A 20712-nucleotide genomic window follows, 5' to 3' on the forward strand; every position below is an offset into this window, starting at 1 on the left:
GTGCAGATCTATGGAAAAGAAGTAAAAAACTCAGTATATAAAGAAATGTTGATAGGGTGTGCGGTACCTTATTCTATGAATAAAAGTTGTTTCTGTTTAGGTGTTGTATTTAACTGGTAATGCACTGGTAACAGTAATGACAAGTGTAGCTCTAGTCACAGCACTGACATACGTAGGTCAGTACTGTTACTAGGTTTTCATTCCTGTTACCCTTTGTTTTGTTTAGATTTCTTTATCTAAAAAGGGCTGACAGAAGGGTTATGCCATGTTTCATTTTCTACCATTAGTACTTCATCATTTTATGACTGCTGAATTTATCATGTTATTGGATTCTTGTCATTTTGTTATTTGGAAGTTGTTATTCCAAGGAAATAAAGTTTGTGTTTACGTGAATTTCATGTTTTCAATGAAATATATGTTTCATATCGTTTCTTTCACATGGCAGTGTGGGAAAGGGACACACTGGGTGCATGTTAACCACAGAAATCTCACAAAAGAAAGTTTGCTTCTTAGTGCATTGTCTTCCATGACATCCAGTAACAGCACTGACAGTTCAGCTAGGTACTAGTATATAAAATAAAAATGGAAAGTTGCATAAAAAGTGCACTGTCAAGCTTTGGAACATGATATATCTACTCCCTACACTTACTCAAGCTGATTTTTACATGCTTACATGACAGCTACCCATCCCATTCTTATTGACTGGAAAATGCTCAGTTACTGTGAAATGACCCATGTAATCTTGAAATGTGGGTATTTTGCACATCTTCCATTGTTTCTCTGAACCCTCTGGCAATTAATACTCTATCAAAATCTGCTACTTAGGCTTATAATTTGCTGTAAAACACTCCTTGTAAAAGTCTAACCGCTTTTATGCAACAAAAGTGTTTCATGAGAATACAGCAAGTGATCATGGATATTGTGAATTAACATTCATAAACAGCTCAGATGTTGAAAAAAGGTTTCCATAAAAAACTAGGAGGGCACTTGGTGGAGTGCATATCTCCGCCAAGCCACACATTATCAAGATCAAAATCAAATCACTCGAACCTAGGATAATGCTAAAGCTGTATGCCAAATTTCATCCAAATCTGTTTACTAGTTTTTTAGTTACATTAGGATTAAAAGCATTTTATTCAACAAGGATTCATGGTATTCATGGGTTCATGTTGTTTCCCCTTTAAAAAAAAAAAAAGAAGTTGCTGAAACTGGGCTGAGAGCTGGTTTCAGTTTTGTTTCCTCACAGGCTTGCACTCACTGTCTGTGACGCAGCCTACTTTCTTTACAAGCCTGGTATTAGTAGCCTATTCTTCTCTGAATAATAACTTTCTCTGATGGCTTCCATTGTATCTTCCTTGGGCAAGGAGAAGGAATTAAGGCTGCAGAGGCTTTTCTCCAGTCTTGTTCGTTTTCATCTTCTGTACAAGAGCAGTCATCATGGAGCCAGAAGCAATCAGCTCCTCTCCAGTTTCGACAGATCTGGCAAATTTTTGCTGGCAGTGTTTCTGCCATCAGGGTCAGTCAGAGGAGCTTTCATGAGTAAACCCCTGAATGATGGAGCTGAGATTTCAGACACTGAGGCATTTGTGTTTGAAATGAATGAACAGGATGCCAAACGGTTTCCAGTGATAAACCCAGCCAAAGCTATCACGGTGAGCAGCCAATCTGCAGTTCAAAGGGTCAACTTTGGAGGTGTGGCTTCACAAATCTCTCCTCAAACTTCATTTTCTATCTCTTTTGGAAACTGTTTAAACTTAAAATTAAACAGTGGCTGCTGGTATGTGAGCTTCTGCCCAGATGTGGCCTATGGCATGACCTGGCCACAGGAGAACAACATTTGCTGTGTAGATGTGGAGCTGCACCGTGTTCAAGGTACAATTAATAACCACAGATGTCACAATAAAAACTGAAACTTTGACTGAACTCAACCTTTGTTTGCTTCTCCTTGCTTCTCTTTTAGATGAGGATGATTTTTTTCCCAAACCTTGGAGAGAGGTTTCTTGGAATGATGTGTAAGTTTTTCTCTCTCTCTCTCTCTCTCTCTCTCTCTCTGTCTGACATAAGAATCCATCCAGTGACGTGGCAGCTCCGATGGCTTCAGCCATCAAAGTATCTAGGGAACATTACAGTAGTGGTTTTCTGTTGCCTTCTACTAGATTATTATAGAGGTTTTCTCCTCTCAATCATTCACATTCACAGCTATGGACAATTTAGAGCCACCAATTAGCCTAATCTACATGTCTTTGGACTGTGGGAGAAACCAGAGCACCCGGAGGAAACCCACGGAGACACGGGGAGAACATGCAAACTCCACACAGAAAGGCCCCCGCCGGCCACTGGGCTTGAACCTGGGCTTCTCACCACATCCATGTATCTCCTCTTTGGCCTTCTTCGTTTTCGTGTGCCTGGCAGCTCCATCATCAACATTCTCCTTCCAACATGCTCTGCATCTCTTCTCAGGATGTGCCCATACCATCTCAGTCTCATCTCTCTTAGCTTAATTCCCAAGCTCTCCACATGTAGTGTCCCTCTGATGTGCTCGTTCCTTATCCTGTCCAACCTCGTCACTCCCATCGCAAACCTTAACATCCTCGACTCCGCCACCTCCAACTTTGCCTCCTGTCTCTTCGTTAAGGGTACTGACTCCAATCCATACATCACAGCCGGTCTCACTACTGTCTTATACATCTTATCTTTCCCTTTTGCTGGGACTTTCCTATCAGAAATAACTCCTGAAATCCTTCTCCAACTGCTCCACCCTGCCTGCACTCTCTTTCTCACCTCACTATCGCAGCCCCCATTTTCCTGCGCAGTTGAGCCCAGGTACTTGAATTCACCAACTTTCTTTACGTCTACTCCTTGCATCTTCACTACACTCTCACTCATCCCCATTCTCACTGATGCACATGTATTCTGTTTTGCTACTGCTCACCTTCATTCTTCTTCATTCCAATGCATACCTCCATCTCTCCAAACCCAACTCAACCTCCTTTCTACTTTCACCACATATCACAATATCATCCGCAAACATCATGTTCCATGGTGACTCTTGCCTCACTTCGTCCATCAGGCTATCCATCACTATGGCAAACAAGAAAGGACTCAAAGCAAATCCTTAATGAAGTCCCACCTTCACTTCAATATGTGCACCTATATAAGGACTGCTTAGACGCATGCCTAGTGTGAAGTATTATGCCACGTCAGTTGTGCATTACCGAGTTTTATAGTGCCCATGTTTGATTTCCTGGTTTTCTGATTTCTGTGCCTATTTCCTTTGTGTGTTTGCACTAGTGTAATAAATATAATTCTGCACATACAGTTGTGGTCAGAAGTTTACATACAGTGACATGAATATCATCTTGGATATGAATGTCATGGCAATATTTGGGCTTTCAGTAATTTCTTTGAACTGTTCTTTTTCTGTGGCAGAATGTACAGCATACATCTTTAATTTAAAAAAACCCACTAGAATTTAGTGTGCAAGTTTTAATTTTTGGGGGGTTTTCTGAAATCAACACAGGGTCAAAATTCTACATACAGGGTCTTAAATATGCATACATACATACATACATACATACATACATTTGGGTAAAATGTCTCTTCGCAAGATTCACCTTGACCAAACATTTTTGTTTACCATGAACAAGCTTCTGGCAGAATTCTGGTTGGATATTTCATGACTCTTCATGGTAGAATTTCAATTAAATTTGTTGGGGTTTTTTTTTCTTGGCATGGACTCGACTTATAAGCATGGCCCATATATTTTCAATAGGGTTGAAGTCAGGACTTGTTTTAAGCTTAATGTTAGCCTGCATGTTTGGGTTCATTGTCCTGTTGTAACTCCCAAGTCCCAAGTCGTGTTAAAGTTTCTGATGGTTTATGCTAAAGAATTCTGAGGTAGTCCTCCTTCTTCATTATTCCATCCACTTTGTGTAATGAACCAGTTCCACTGGCAGCAAAACCGCCCCAGAGCATGATGATCCTACCACCACCACCACCAGCTGGTACAGTGTCGCTCTGTACATGGTGGACATTGTGGCCAAACAACTCAGTTTTTGTCTCATCTGACCATGCAGCTTTCCTCCAGAAGGTTTTTTCTTTGTCCATGTGGTCAGCTTCAAACTTTAGTTAAAGGAGATACGCAGAGCCTTTATTTTAAAATAAATTTCTGAGTGGATAGTATCTCCATCCTTGACTCTTGTATGCTGCATAAATGGGAATAAAAAATAGACATTTTTTAGTTAAAATCGACCGCAAAGTTGGCATTTGAGCTGCCCCGCTGAGCCAGCCAGCCCTGAGTGCGTGACATCATAGCAGGAACTGGTTTTAAAGCCGAGTCCTTTTGTAACTATAGACCAAAGGCATATAAATAAACATTTATGGTGAAAGTAAGAAATATCGTTACCGACTTGCTCAACTAAGACTGATTTGACTTCACTGATTGTGGGTTGACTCTCATTAAAACAGGATAGGTGTTATAACTTATGCAACATACATGTACATGCATGCATTTTCACTGATAAAATGTAAAAGGCTAATTAAATAATCAGATGAACTGAGACAATCACATTCTGAAGCAAATTAAATAATCTTATACCGCTAACTTAAACACACAATACAAGTTACATGTATTAATCTAAATGCAGGTACACAACGTGTTTTTTTTTTTATCCAAATGAGAGTCGGAGCTTACCTGTCTGTGTTCTCGCTTCTTGAAGGCCGATATTGTGGCCGATTGTTTTTGAAACAATCTGACTTTCAGTTGTTTGTTCAGTTCTCTGTTCATTCACTTCTTCCATGTAAGGGCGAGATGGCAGCAATATCCAGTTTAGAAATAAGACGGCTGCTCCACTCATTCACTTTTCTTCATACTGTGTATTCCGCCATTACTGCTGGGCTCAAGTAATTACTAAAACCCGGGGCAGAACAGGATGTCACCAGTTTTAGCAACAGCTGCAGGGAGGTCACTGCCTGAGCGATATGTCCCGTCCCATTCCGTCCAGGTTTTAGCAACAACCCTCGGCTCACTCCGGGAGGACTGGTGCAACTGAACTCACTTTCCTTTTAAAATAAATAAATAAATAAAATACTTTCCTTTTCTTGTAGTTTTCTTTTAATTGTTGATACTGCACCCTCTTCCAATACGGGCTTATAGCCAACGCTCCTCAACAGATCAGAGGTTTCATACGAGTCTTCAGTAAAATGTGCAGAGTAGAGGAGAGACCACTTCATAGGCGCCCAATGTGCCCGTGAACTTCTCACAAAACGTGTCCAAATCTTTGCAGTTTGAACATTCTTGGGCCATAAATGCAACATAAATCCAGCTTCTGTCATGTTGTTGTACCGGCCAGCAACACATCTACATGGCATGGCAATAAATTAGCTCAAAATGGAAGATCGGAGTTGCAGTCAGCTCTGTGTTTTAGTATAGCGGAAGTGGCGATGAGACTGATAGACTTCCTGTTGTGACATTACAGACGTCAAGGTCATTCACTCAGACCGCTACCTATATAAATCACTTTAATCGTAAAAATTACTATATTAGATTTATTGTTAACACTTAAAACTATTCCTGTGCCATTCTTGAGGTCTCAAGGCATTTATAAACGAAAGTGAGGTCATGGCTCTGCATATATGCTTTAAGCTTGAAGGTGTCAGTTTTGGAGCAGGGGGTTATTTCTTGGATAGCAGCCTCTTAGTCCATGGTGATCTGAACTGTAGACAGTGATCCATCAGCTTCGATGGCAGGGCTGTGCCATGGTGGTTCCCAGGTTGTTCCTTACCATCCAAATCAATTTCCTTTCAGGTAAAGGTGACAGTTTGGGTTTTCTTGAAGCAAAGTGACTCCTCATAATAACTTGGATGCAATTGTTTGAACTTATCTTGGAATTTGCAGTTGTTTAGAAATGGCTCTAAGAGGCATTCTGGAGTTATGTATATCTGTGATCCTCTTTCTCAGATCTGCACTGAGCTCCTTGGACTTTCACATTTTACTTTGTGTTGGTCAATCAAATGAGTGCTGTAAACAAACCCTTTTTATGAAGGCACAGGGAAGCTACCAGCTGTAGTCAATCATGATCACTAACAGGAAGTTTAGAGACCTCAGCCTTGGTAAGATAAGAGACATTTTGGAAGTTTCAGCGCCCCTGAATTAATAATTTAAGTGAGCGTATGTATATTTTTGACCCTGTATGTATAATTTTGACCCTGTGTTGATTTCAGAAAACCCAAATAAAATTAAAACTTGTGCACCAAATTCTAGTGTTTTTTTTATTAAAGACGTATGCTGTACAAACATTCTGCCACAGAAAAAGAACAGTTCAAAGAAATTACTGAAAGCCTAAATATTGCCATGACATTCATATCCAAGATGACATTCATATCACTGTATGTAAACTTCTGACCACAACTGTACATCCACTTCCTACCTCGCACCTGACAGAACCCTAACCTTCTTGCTGTGAGGAGACAGTGCTAACCACTGACACCACTATACCTCCCAACATAAGAATTGCAAAATATAAAAATTAAATACAATAGTATATTCGTAAAAATTTCCAGAGAAACCAGACATCATGGACAAAGGTCCTTCGTCAGCCGTTCAAATGCTTTCCAACAAGCTTAAAAGTACTCTCTGTGTGTGTGTGTGTGTGTGTGTGTGTGTGTGTGTGTGTGTGTGTGTGTGTGTCGACCAGCCAAAACATTATGACCACTGACAGGTGAAGTGAATAACACTGATTATCTCAGTACATTGGCACCAGTCAAGGGGTGGGATATATTAGGCTGCAAGAGAACAGTCAGTTCTCAAAGTTGATGTGTTGGAAGCAGGAAAAATGGGCAAGTGTAAGAATCTGAGCGACTTTGACAAGGGCCAAATTGTGATGGTTAGATAATTGGGTATGAGCATCTCCAAAACGGCACATCTACCCTGAAAATATCTCTCTCTCTCTCTCTCTCTCACTCTCCACCGATCAGCCAAAACATTATGACCACTGACAGGTGAAGTGAATGACATTGATTATTATCTAGTTACAATGGCACCTGTCAGGGAGTGGGATACATTAGGCAGCAAGAGAACAGTAAGTTCTTGAAGTTGATGTGTTGGAAGCAATGATGTAAGGCTCGGAGCAACTTTGACAAGGGCCAAATTATGATGGTTAGATGACTGGGTCTGAGCATCTCCAAAATGGCACATCTACCCTGAAAAAAAAAACTTAATGCTGGCTAAAACAGAAAGGTATCAGCATTAACTTTTTCACCAGTTTGTGCTACAGTAGCTCTTCTGTGAGATTGGACCATATGGACTAGCCTTCATGCCCCATGCAAATCAATGAGCCTTCAGTACCAATGACCCTGCCGCTGGTTCACCGGTTGTCTTCCTTGGAACACTTTTGTTCTGTACTAACCACTGCATACCAGGAATACCCCACAAGTTGGGTCATTTTGGAGAAATGGCCCAGTCATCGAGCCATCACAGTTTGGCCCTTGTGAAAGTCGCTCAGCTCCTTACACTTGCCCATTTTTCCTGCTTCCAACACATCAACTTCAAGAATTGAAGAACTCTTGCTGTCTTGAAATGAGATAATCAACGTAATTCACTTCACCTCTCAGTAGTCATATTGTTATGACTGATTGGTGTATATGCACACCCACTCACTCATTTGTCATGAATGTCACATCTACTCATTCATGCGATTTTGTAATCAGCCAATCACACTGCAGTAGTGCAATGCTTAAAATCATGCAGATACAGACCAGCAGCTTAATGTTCACATCAACCATAAGAATGAGGGGGAATGTAATCTCAGTGATTTTGACTGTGGCATGATTGTTGGTGCCAGATGGGCTGGTTTGAATATTTCAGAAACTGCTGATCTCCTGGAAATTTCACACCCAACAGTCTCTAGAGTTTACTCAGAGTGGAGGGTCTGCAGGTTGAAATACCTCCTGATACATTTTAAGCATATTTGATGCATCCAAATTACTCACAATTGGGATGTGACTTGGAGGCATAGGAATCCCCAGCAATGCTTTTGGCATCAAGTTCTACTTGTTATGTTTTGCGGCTAGTAATCCATTGGTCCTAGATGAATCTTCCAACAAGATAATGACCACAAACATAAAGTCAAATAAACAATAAAGTGGTTGGCTATGTCCATTTGCAATGGCATGTGTAATTTATTTTATATTTATTCATTTTTGCTAATTATTGGTATGACCTATAAATATATTCTGTATCTTAATTACTAGACTGCACTAGTGTTAAACTGCCTCTGTTGTTTAGGACAAGGGACAATCTGAGGACGGATTTTGTCTCTTACAAGCTGTTGGTGAAGTCTCTACCCCGGGTGAAAGCTTTACTTTTGGGCCCAGTGGGTTCTGGGAAGTCCAGCCTCATCAACTCTGTCAGATCCACAATGTACAAGCGCATCGTACATCTGCCCAACATCGGCAAAGCAGTGGACGGGTTCACCCAGAAGGTTGTGAAAATGTCAAATATTGCTATATAATGTAACAGCAATGCTCAGTGTTACTTCTGTATACAGCATTCCCATGATATATATCTATGTTGTATATTTATTATAAAGATGGCCATAATTAGGACTGTTTAGCAGGTGCTGAACCTGAATTCAGGTGAATGAAATGATTTGTGTGCAGCTCAATGTTGCAAGGACTTTTTGTGCACAGGTCTTTCTTTTAAATATATAAAATGGGACTAGATGCAGACTGTTAAAGAAAATTGCATTTTATGGGTGACATAGGTGTCAGTGACAATTTGATGTAGAACAGCCCATTTTTATTTCAACAAAGTGTATGCTTTATTTATTTATTTATTTATTTTAATTTTTAAAACATCCCTGTAATAACAGTCAATGAAGAGCAGGATCGAACTGGAAAGACTAACTGTGCTTTCTCTCTCTTACTCTGACACCCAACTTTTCGTTCACCCAGATGACAACTTATGATATTCGCTTCAACCAGGGAGGTTCTCAGAGTGTTCTGAGCTTCTGTGATGTGAAGGCAATTGGAGATGATGACTCGACTGGTCTCTCTTACACTGACACACTGGCTGTCATCAAAGGCCATGTCCCAGAAGGATACAAGGTACTGCCTTTGTAAATCATGTCAAATAGATTAGTTAATGTTACTTCTATTATGGCAATTATTAAGTACAACCCCAAATCAGAAAAAAATTAAGACAGTATGGTGAAATTGAAATTAAAACTGAAAACAATGATTTGTAAATCATATTTGATGTGTATTGGACTCAAAACAATACAACAGCACACCATTTGTTGTTTTACCTCATGAATTTTATTATTTTTTCAACATATTTCTATTTTAATTCTTGAAACACGTCAAAAAAGTTGGGACAGTAAAGCATTACTATTTTGTAACATTACCATTCCTTCTCACAACACTCAGAAGATGTTTAGAGACTGAAGACACCAAGTGATGGCATGTTTCAGGTGTTATTTTATGCAGCAGTATGGGGTCTTCTTGAAGGCAAAATATGTTGTTCCAAAATCTCAATGTACTTTTCTGCATTAATGGTGCCATCATAGAAACCCCATACCATGACACACTCTGGCTTTCGGACTTGTTGCTGGTAACAGTCTGGATCTTTGGTCCGGAGCACATGGCGTCCATTTCTTACAAAAAAAGACCTGAATACTAATTCGTCTGACCACAATACATGTTTCCACTGTGTGATGGTCCATCCCGGATGCCTCTGAGCCCAGAGAAGTCAACGGCACTTCTGAACGCAGTTAACTTCCTTTTTGCACAGTAAAGTTTTAACTGGCATTTGTGGCTGTAACCCATTATTGTAGCACTTGATAAAGGTTTGCCAATGTAATCCTGAGCCCATGTGGTTATTGATGAATAATGGGTCTTAATGCAATGCCATCTGAAGCATTGGAGATCACGGGTGTTCAGATTAGGCTTGTGCCCTTGCCCTTTACGAACTGAAATTCCTCCAGATTCCTTGAATTGTTTAATGATATTATGCACCTTAGAGGGTGAAATATCCAAATCCCTTCCTATCTTTCTTTGAGGAACACTGTTTTTAAACATTTCAGTAATTTTCTCACACATTTGTTGACAAACTGGAGATCCTTGGCCCATCTTTGCTCCTAAATTTTGGCCTTTCCTAAATACAGATTTTGTACCAAATCATGATTACAATCACCTGTTTCAAATCACATCATTATTTTATTGTTTTACCTCATTACTAGCCCTAAATTGCCCAACTTTATTCAGAATGTGTTGCAGGCCTGAAACACAGGAATGGATTAACGAATGAAATTAAGTTGACCAGACAAAACAAGAAATATTTTGGGTTCATTCTGTCTGCAATGAAATACAGGTCAAAGTAAATTTATAAGTCACTGCTTTCTTTTTTATTTGCATTTTCCATACCCTGTGATGATCTGGCGACTTGTCCAGGGTGTACCCCGCCTCTCGCCCATAGTCAGCTGGGATAGGCTCCAGCTTGCCCGCGACCCTGCACAGGATAAGCGGGTACAAATAATGGATGGATGGATGGATTTTCCATACCCCCTCATTTTTTTGATTTGGGATTGTACTATAGAACTCCGCATCAGCGTCATCCATTCATCCATCCATCCATCCATCCATTATCTACAATGCTTATATGTTAGCGTCACGGGGAAGCTGGAGCCAATCCAAGCTGACTTTGGGTGAGAGGTGGGGTACACCCTGGGCATTTCACTAATCTATCACAGGGTTAACACAGAGATGAACAACTTTTCACACTCACATTCACACCTATGGACAATTTAGAGTAGCCAGTTCACCTAATCTACATGTGTTTGGACTGTGGAAGGAAACCAGAACACCTGGAACACACTTCTGGCTGAAGTACAGCACCAGGTGTTCCTCTTCTTTCACTACCTAGCTCCAATATAATGGGGAGAGAGTGATCAAGCGAGTAAAGCAAGAGGCCCCTCACAAAGTTGCCTTAACATTTATAAATGTTCACTGGCACTGCTCTGACCACTGGAAGATACAGTGGGGCAAAAAAGTATTTAGTCAGTCACCAATTGTGCAAGTTCTCCCACTTAAAAAGATGAGAGAGGCCTGTAATTTTCATCATAGGTATACCTCAACTATGAGAGACAAAATGAGAAAAAAAATCCAGAAAATCACATTGTCTGATTTTTAAAGAATTTATTTGCAAATTATGGTGGAAAATAAGTATTTGGTCAATAACAAAAGTTCATCTCAATACTTTGTTATATACCCTTTGTTGGCAATGACAGAGGTCAAAAATTTTCTGTAAGTCTTCACAAGGTTTTCACACACTGTTGCTGGTATTTTGGCCCATTCCTCCATGCAGCTCTCCTCTAGAGCAGTGATGTTTTGGGGCTGTCACTGGGCAACACGGACTTTCAACTCCCTCCAAAGGTTTTCTATGGGGTTGAGATCCGGAGACTGACTAGGCCACTCCAGGACCTTGAAATACTTCTTACGAAGCCACTCCTTCATTGCCCAGGTAGTGTGTTTGGGATCATTGTCATGCTGAAAGACCCAGCCACATTTCATCTTCAATGCCCTTGCTGATGGAAGGAGGTTTTCACTCAAAATCTCACGATACATGGCCCCATTCATTCTTTCCTTTACACGGATCCGTCGTCCTGGTCCCTTTGCAGAAAAACAGCCCCAAAGCATGATGTTTCCACCCCCATGCTTCACAGTAGGTGAAAGGTTATTTCACCTCTTGCCCCCCAGCCGGAGCGGTCAACCTCTTGAGATCAATGCCTTCGTGCCACCTCAGAATTCTGGGGCGAGAACCGCGAAAACAGACAGGGACCCAGAGATTGGTTTCACCGTCGTTTATTCACAGCTTCGCCAAAGATGGAACATCCACAAAAACTTTTTATACATTTTGTTTATCTCTCTGAAGGCAGAGTGTGTGTGTCTGTGTCTGTGTGCGAATCACTGGACCTTGGACTATGTGTGTGCGCAGAAATGTGGGTGTGTGTGTGTGCTGCGTGTGTGCTGTGTGTGTGCATGTGTGTGTGTGAATGTGTGTGTGTGTGTGTGTGTGCGTGTGTGTCTGTGTGCGAATCACTGGACCTTGGACTATGTGTGTGCGCAGAAATGTGGGTGTGTATGTGTTGATATCTTGTGACTAGGTCAGTAAACCTTGGACTGAGCAGATCACATCTTAATTCCATCAATATGTATGTGTGTGAGTGAAACCTTGGATCAATCATGAGCAAAATGTCCTGTATACATTTCATATCAGCAGATGTTCTTAACAAATATCAGCATTTATGCACAACACAGAGCGAGATGTTCTTTACAACAGTAATGGAATTTTTAAACAAAGACACTATGTCTAGTCTGGCAAAGAAGGTCACACAGTAACTTGGTCAAGTTACACAGGAATAGTTTAAAATAATAAAGGATCTAAAAAGCTAAAGGATGAAAAGCTAAAATATAAAAATCATGAAGTCTTAACACATGAATCACCTTGTGCAGCAATAAGGCTAATATGAATCACATTCTGCAGCTATAAAACTAACATGAATCACTTAATGCAGCTTTAAATCTAACAGTAGGTATGGTGTTCTTTGGATGCAACTCAGCATTCTTTCTCCTCCAAACACGACAAGTTGAGTTTTTACCAAAAAGTTCTAATTTGGTTTCATCTGACCATATGACATTCTCCCAATCCTCTTCTGGATCATCCAAATGCTCTCTAGCAAACTTCAGACGGGCCTGGACATGTACTGGCTTAAGCAGGGGGACACGTCTGGCACTGCAGGATTTGAGTCCCTGGCAGCGTAGTGTGTTACTGATGGCAGCCTTTGTTACTTTGGTCCCAGCTCTCTGAAGGTCATTCACTAGGTCCCCCCGTGTGGTTCTGGGATTTTTGCTCACCATTCTTGTGATCATTTTGACCCCACGGGGTGAGATCTTGCATGGAGCCCCAGATTGAGGGAGATTATCAGTGGTCTTGTATGTCTTCCATTTTCTAATAATTGCTCCCACAGTTGATTACTTCACACCAAGCTGCTTACCTATTGCAGATTCAGTCTTCCCAGCCTGGTGCAGGTCTACAATTTTGTTTCTGGTGTCCTTTGACAGCTCTTTGGTCTTGGCCATAGGGGAGTTTGGAGTGTGACTGTTTGAGGTTGTGGACAGGTGTCTTTTATACTGATAACGAGTTCAAACAGGTGCCATTAATGCAGGTAACGAGTGGAGGACAGAGGAGCCTCTTAAAGAAGAAGTTACAGGTCTGTGAGAGCCAGAAATCTTGCTTGTTTGTAGGTGACCAAATACTTATTTTACCGAGGAATTTACCAGTTAATTCATTAAAAATCTTACAATGTGATTTCCTGGATTCTTTCCCCCCATTCTGTCTCTCATAGTTGAAGTGTATCTATGATGAAAATTACAGGCCTCTCTCATCTTTTTAAGTGGGAGAACTTGCACAATTGGTGGCTGACTAAATACTTTTTTGTATCTAGAGCTTTTGTTTTTGGTGAGATCAGTCAGTGGCTAATTAGTTAGGCACAAATCTTTTGTTATATTCTGCAATCCCCAGGATATGCCACACCTCCTTTTTGTTCTTCATCAGTGGGAAGGCCACAATTGGAGCAGTCTTATTTAATTGGTGATGCACCTGCCCATCACCTAAGTGGAAGACCAGGTATCATATTGTCCCACATCCAGCTGCATACTTCATTGGGTTGACTGTAAGATTGACCCCCTTGAAGGTCATTCTACCACCATAGCCACAAGGACCATGTGATGGTGGTGCTCTTGATTCTTGAGTAAATGGATTGCCACAGCCAGAAAATTTGGCTTATGGCATGGACCCTATGCTATCATACCAGATAGTTAATTATTCCACTCCCACCAATATAATTACCACCCAATCCGGACCTTCATGCTGCTGCCACCTCCACTACCAATTATAACCATGATTGCCATACCGACGATATGACATCTCCCGACACACCAAGCTATGGTTCTACAATGCTGTGGTTTTGTCCATGCTGCTCTATGGCGCCAAGACCTGGCCTCTCAGCAAGACCTTGGCCACCTGTGTTCTCGGCTTTGAGACCCGTGCCCTCAGGACCATTGAGGGGTGCTTTGGTATGACTGTGTCTCCAATGAGGAGCTCCACCAGAGGACTAACCAAGCAAATATCTTCTGCACCATCACACAACATTGTGTTTGTTGGCTCAGACACATCCTGCACTGCACAGACAACCACCCCACAAGAGCCATTTATGAGTTTGGCCTGCCAGTGGTGGGATGGAGACACCGTCATTGCCGACCACACACCCATTGGAATGATACCGTATAATTTGTTAAGACTTCCAGCAGATTAATTTTAGACTGGAGGACATCCCGGCACTCTGCCAAGACCATGAGAGATGGCGGAGTTCGGTGGCACTGGTGGGCTCAATGCCATGCTGGCATGAGGTTTAGGAGGGAGGAGGACCAATATAATCACCTTCTCTGGGTGCTTGTGTTAAGGGTTTAACCAACACTTGCAGGACCTGAGGAGCCTCTTAGTTAACATAAAGGGCAGATCCCCTTCCTCCAATGTCAATTGGGCTTCCTTGGTCAAGAACAGCCAAGTATACAGACTCCAGTCATCCTTGGCCAACTGCATGCCGAAGTTGTACCTTTGAACTTGACTACTGTAGGTCTACCCTGGATGACATCCCAGGTGGATACCCTAGGCATGCTGCAGTATCTGCAGGTGAAGGAGACCAGGATGTTTGTGCTCCTGCAGGCTGACTAATAATTGAACAACATGGGCAAAAGGTCTCTCTTCCATATTCATGTTCCTTTATTTCCTGAGCAGATCATGGGTTCTGGCTCCAGTGTAATATTTCTGACAGCTCCTTGCTCAGAATGTATATAACCACTGCCACATTGTATAAACATTCTAAAGTAAACAAACATGTGGCTTTCAAGCGAGCTCTGCTGCTAAGCATTCTTCATTACTGCACATGCATCTTTATACATCCCTCACTGTGGAGAAAGAAAGCACATCAATCAGACATGGGAGACAGTACTCAAGTATGTCATATCAGCCAGCTCCACTCTGGCTCATCTTCAAGTTCCTCCCTTGTGGTGTTGACCCATGCTAAAGTGATTAATTAATTCAATACCTGTCATGAATAAATCAAATCCCCAAGTTAGATATTTTCTTAATTGGTTCCAGATAGCATTTTTTTTACTCTGTGGACATCAAAGGCCATTTCATTATAGCTAAGAGCATAAGTACTTTCTTTTTGACTTCAGTTCCAGAGAGATGCTACAGTCAATGATACAGTAAGTGGCTACATAAAAGATCCCACCTTGAATGAGCAGATTCACTGCGTCCTCTTTGTACTTGATGCCTCCAAAGTGACATCGTACCCCAGAAGCCTGGAGTACAAACTCAGGAAACTGCATACCACCATATCGGACCTGGGTAAGAGCAAACTTATCTTGTGCTTTCACCCTGATTTTTTTAAAGATTGACTAATGAAAACATTTATTCCTTAATCATTTCATATTGTTTAACAGTTAACAAAGGTTATTCACCTTTAAAGATTAAGCACCTTTAAGTGCTGCTGAAATAATTCAGGTTCTCGCCTTATCTTCCACTTTTGGAGGTTAAACTTGTCCATCTGTAGATCACAATTTTTAGTTGCTTCTTCAATATAGCTTACTGATAGACTGATAGAGAAAAGTAACATTTTGCTCAACTTGAAGGTTCAAATTGTCAACACCCATGACCCATGGTATCTTCCCTCTTTGAGCCAGCCAACAGTCTTAAGTTCAAGACTGTTAAACATGCTTTATGGAATATGTATACATGAGCTTCATGGTTTCTAAATATGTTTGATAAATAAGGCCTATAATGTTCTTCAAGGAGCTCCTCGAAGCATTAAACCCTACCCCATACCTGTTTCCATGTAACAGTGTAATCTACCATGGATCTCCCCACCAAACCACCAGAGGGCCCCCTCCTCTGAATTTTGAATTAATTTTTTGATGGTGCTTTTCATTTTCTTTTTTCCTGAGACTCACATAGACACAGTCTATGTGAAGCCTTACAGTTTACCTGCATTCTTATGAGTTCTGAACCATGATTATTTCTGATAACCATTGTATATGACCTTACCTTGCCTCTTCTTGCTTGCCTTGCCTTTGACCTTGCCTTGGTTTTGTCTGCATGTCAGATCTTTGGTGTTTTGACCCTGTTTAGCCTGTTGTTCTTGAGATTGTATTATGATTTGGACTTGTCTACGACCATTTTGGATTACAAGTATTTCACACTGAATATCTGTTAATACAGGGGTTCTCAACCTTTTCTACTTTAAGGCCCACCTATTCATTCTTGTACCAAGTCAGGGCCCATTAAAAAAGATCCCCAATTATTTTGGCTCATCTATTCTATTAGAATATTCTATTGTAAAGTGTATAAATGGAACACAACATCACTTCCTCTTACAGATGGGAGCCCAGGAATTAAATAAATGCAATAAAAACAAACTGATTTTAATTGTAGGTATTGTATTTAAACCGTATGGCTGTACCAGAAGTCAACATAAAACCATGCATGCAGGGCATTCTCAGCCAAAAGGGATTAATGATCCGAAAGTGGAGTCTGGTCGATTAACACAAGAACTTATTGCCATATTGTGTTCAGCAAACAAGCAAGTTATTAAAACCAAGAAGTACACTCAAAAGAAGTGGATATAGAAACCACTTAATGAGATAGATCCTTACACATGGAGTTGGAAAATTATGCATCTGTTGAGTTCCCCAACATCTCAAACTACCTGGTGCTGCAGATATCGTTCTACATGGACACACAGATGAAAACCTGGAAGAGTATGGAGGCATACAGCTTTTTATCTGTGACTGGCTTAAAGATCTGGGGCTCAAGACACTACAAGATAGATGGCAGTAGATGGATTCAAGTGCAGGAAGAGTGTTTATTAGCAGCCGTGATATTTACAAAAACAAAACACAAACGAAAGCAGAATCATAAAGCAAATTATTTAAACAGCATTATAAACATGGCTAGAAACAAATGTGACAGTGATAATACTTCAAAGTCTCTCTGAAAACATTGTCTGTATCTGTGCGTGCTGATTGCGCTCAAATCAGTATCAAGTGTTTCCCATAACGACTGGGTCCCAAGCGCGTGCACAACATGCTCCGTGAGTGAGCACAGCCACTCGAGCTGCACCAGACTCAAGTGCACAAAGGCGCAACAGTCAAATGTTCACCTGCTGTGTAACTTTTAGCTCGCATGTATATCACCGTGCATCGCCACCAAAATGCTTCATTTTCATCGATAACCCATTGCAAAGCATCGCAAGCTGTAGTGTGACCATAACTTAATGAGGTGGATGTGACGTCGGATGCAATCCAGTAATTGTACCCTAATTTGAGTAAAAATTAGCTTCAACTTGAAAAAAATTGCGGCCCATTAGATGGCACTTTAGTGGGTCACGGCCCGATGGTTGAGAAACACTGTGTTAATAAACCTCCTGTAAATGGATCCATATAGTGCTTCTGTGAGCCTTCATTTACAGCCAACCATTTCACCCTACAAAACAGATGTACCTGTACATCTGTGTGTATTCATCGATCTTATCCTGGGAATGGATGGTCCTGCACTATTTTGTATTTTCCCTGCTTCACTACACTTAATGAAGGGGTGGAGAATAAATAGGGAGTGTTTTCATGAAACAGTGAAAGTTTCAATTTTTCTTTACCTGCTTTCTCCAAACATTAGGACTTTTGGTACTGGGCTGACCATGACTAATTATGTTGTTCTGCTGCAATCTACAGGCATCCCTCAGCTGATTTTGCTCACTCATGTGGACCAGGTGTGTCCGGCAGTAGAGGAGGATGTGAAATATGTCTACTCCAGCCAAACTGTGCAGGATAAGGTAGTCCCTCGGTTTGCCTTAGTATCTACATTCACAGGGTCCTTCCAAATAGTGTATGCTACTGACAATAAACATATTTTTTTCTAACTCAGTCCTGCTTGCTAAAATGCTGGACTTATCTGAACAGTCTGATTTTTTTTCTGGGTGACATGGTGGTGCAGTGGTTAGCACTGTCGCCTCACAGCAAGAAGGTTCTGGGTTTGAGCCCAGTGGCTGATGAGGGCCTTTCTGTGTTTAGTTCTCCCGGTGTCTGCGTGGGTTTCCTCCACAGTTCAAAGGCATGCAGTCAGGTTAACTGGCTATTCTAAATTGCCCGTATGTGTGAATGTGTGTGTGAGTACGCAGAAAGGAAATGGCTACCATACTCCTGCAATTCTGGCCAAGTCAACCAAACATGACTTCATCCACTTCAAGCCTGGATTAGGTTTAGCAGTGATAATGATGACTTAATTGCATACATAATATGCATACATAATATGTCTGCAATTTGCGAAAACGTACAAAATGTATATTTAGTGAACATGTTTGATCCATTTTTGTCTTTACCCAGATGACGAAAGCAGCTGACTTGGTGGGTTTGCCATTGTCCTATGTTCTGCCCGTGAAGAACTATGTTTACCAGCTGACAATGGACTGCAACACTGACATCCTGCTCCTAAGTGTGGTTATGAACATCTTACAGGCTGTGGATGACACACTCGAGGATCAGTACTCTATTAGCCCTGAAGTAGCTCCTATCTCTATAACACCTGAAAAAGATAGCATTGAAAATGGACTTGGTCTTTTTGCCTAAGATCACAAAAATCCAGATTACACACTGTCATTTTAGCTTTACAGTGATCGGTATCACTGATCACTTTACAGTGATTTATTATATGGTGGGGCGTTAACTATTTTGTCTTGTCTTTACACTTTTGCAACAAATTCATTTAAAAAGTTATTTCAATCAAAAACAAAATCATTTCCACGGCATACTTTCCATTTGTCAGTGTTACTTCTTTGGTCTTCACTGTTGCATTTCATGGGCTCTATTTTCATGACAGGGCAGAAGTGCATTGATGGTTACTGACTGGGTGTTGCTATTTTGATTTGTTACAAGCTAAATTTTCATGTTTTTCATGTTTGGTTGCTATTTTTGCTACTATTTTAGGTTAATAGATTGAGCTGAATGAATTTGGGTAGGATGATGTAAAAGTGGACACAACATTCAGCCAAAGGTTTTTTTAGTACAGACGCAGGGATAAAAATGTATTTTCCTGACTTACAAGTCCGAACCCATTTCTTCCAACCAGGAGTCTCATTAATCAAAGCGTGCACAGAAGAAAAAGATTGTGTAAGAGTTTGTCAAATAAATAAATACAATTTAAAAAAATTTTATGAGTATGTGTGCGTTCTATTGCCACAATTACATTGAGAAACTTTCTAACAGCATGAACGTTCATCATTTCTGTCATCTTTTCCACTACTGGTTTTGGCAGTGTAATGTTTTACAGTGTGAGTAATATGAATAAACATAAGATGTGTCATTATTCAACTTGTAGTTGGATGGGAAATACCAGTACCGTCTCCAAATTCTCTGAGAAATTGACTGATGAGCCACTCCTCACTCAGCATAGTGTCCAGTGGTGCAAAAACACATTCCCTCTGCAAATCTTTCAAAGTATCGATCTTTATATTTGCCTTTTATACTATTTAACTATACATTCTGTCTGTCATCTGTCTGCATCTTGTGAGCACCAAAATCGGTAATTACTGTTTCAGTTATTCTGATATGATTGACAGTAAGTGGAATGGAACCTCCTCATAATCAGTTTACTTTGCTATTACACTTGTTCTACCACTCGGGGTTCTTGTGTATGGATGGTCAAATATCATGTATGAACAAAGCTTGATAAACCCCATTCACTGCATCGAAACATGCGTACTCATGGTTAATACGCAAACCTATGTGTATGCACAGTTGATTTAAAAAAACAGGTTTTATGGAAGTTCACTATTTATATGTTTGAATATCTAATTGTTTTTGCAGCTGGTATGTGAACAGCTAAAAACGTATACAGACTGGTTTCTATAAATCTTTTCACCAGCATATAACACTAACTAGGAATGCAACTTCCTGACATTCGCAAAACGATGCTTACGATCCATGATAAAATCTTTACTAGCTGCTTCATTTGTTTATCATTTAATTATCTGGAAATTCAGTTATATAAGTAATACAGAGTGAATGCTAAGAATTAAATTAAATTTTATTTAGAATCGGAATCACAGTCTCTTCATTTCACTAAGTATATTACACGTATGAGGAATTTGCCATAATGTGCGCACACATGTATGACATGTAAACAGACAGGACAAGTGTACAGACTATTAACAATATTCAAGAAAACACACATTTAACTACTGGGAATATGACATAAACATAGAATAATAGAGTAAAATCCATCCATCCATCCATTCATCCATTATCCATAACCACTTATCCTGTGCAGGGTCACGGGCAAGCTGGAGCCTATTCCAGCTGACTATGGGCAAGAGGCGGGGTACACCCTGGACAAGTCGCCACATCATCGCAGGGCTGACACATAAAGACAAACAACCATTCACACTCACATTCACACCTACGGTCAATTTACAGCCACCAATTAGCCTAACCTGCATGTCTTTTGACTGTGGGGGAAACCAGAACACTCCCACGCAGACACGGAGAAAACACGCAAACTCCACACAGAAAGGCCCCCATCGGCCACTGGGCTCAAACCCA

At 40.7% G+C, this 20712-nt stretch overlaps 1 protein-coding gene across 1 annotated transcript; it reads left to right on the plus strand.

Moving 5' to 3' along the window:
• The first annotated feature begins 1235 nt into the window (after positions 1-1235).
• On the plus strand, positions 1236-19313 carry LOC132872234 (interferon-induced protein 44-like). Its single transcript, XM_060906915.1, has 7 exons — positions 1236-1872; positions 1961-2012; positions 8285-8480; positions 8953-9105; positions 15298-15469; positions 17848-17948; positions 18499-19313. Exons 1-7 carry the CDS (start codon positions 1335-1337, stop codon positions 18739-18741), a joined length of 1455 nt encoding a protein of 484 aa, XP_060762898.1. The 5' UTR covers positions 1236-1334; the 3' UTR covers positions 18742-19313.
• Positions 19314-20712: the final 1399 nt, after the last annotated feature.

This window comes from Neoarius graeffei, chromosome 2 (genome assembly GCF_027579695.1).
Source record: "Neoarius graeffei isolate fNeoGra1 chromosome 2, fNeoGra1.pri, whole genome shotgun sequence".
Lineage (NCBI taxonomy): Eukaryota > Metazoa > Chordata > Actinopteri > Siluriformes > Ariidae > Neoarius > Neoarius graeffei.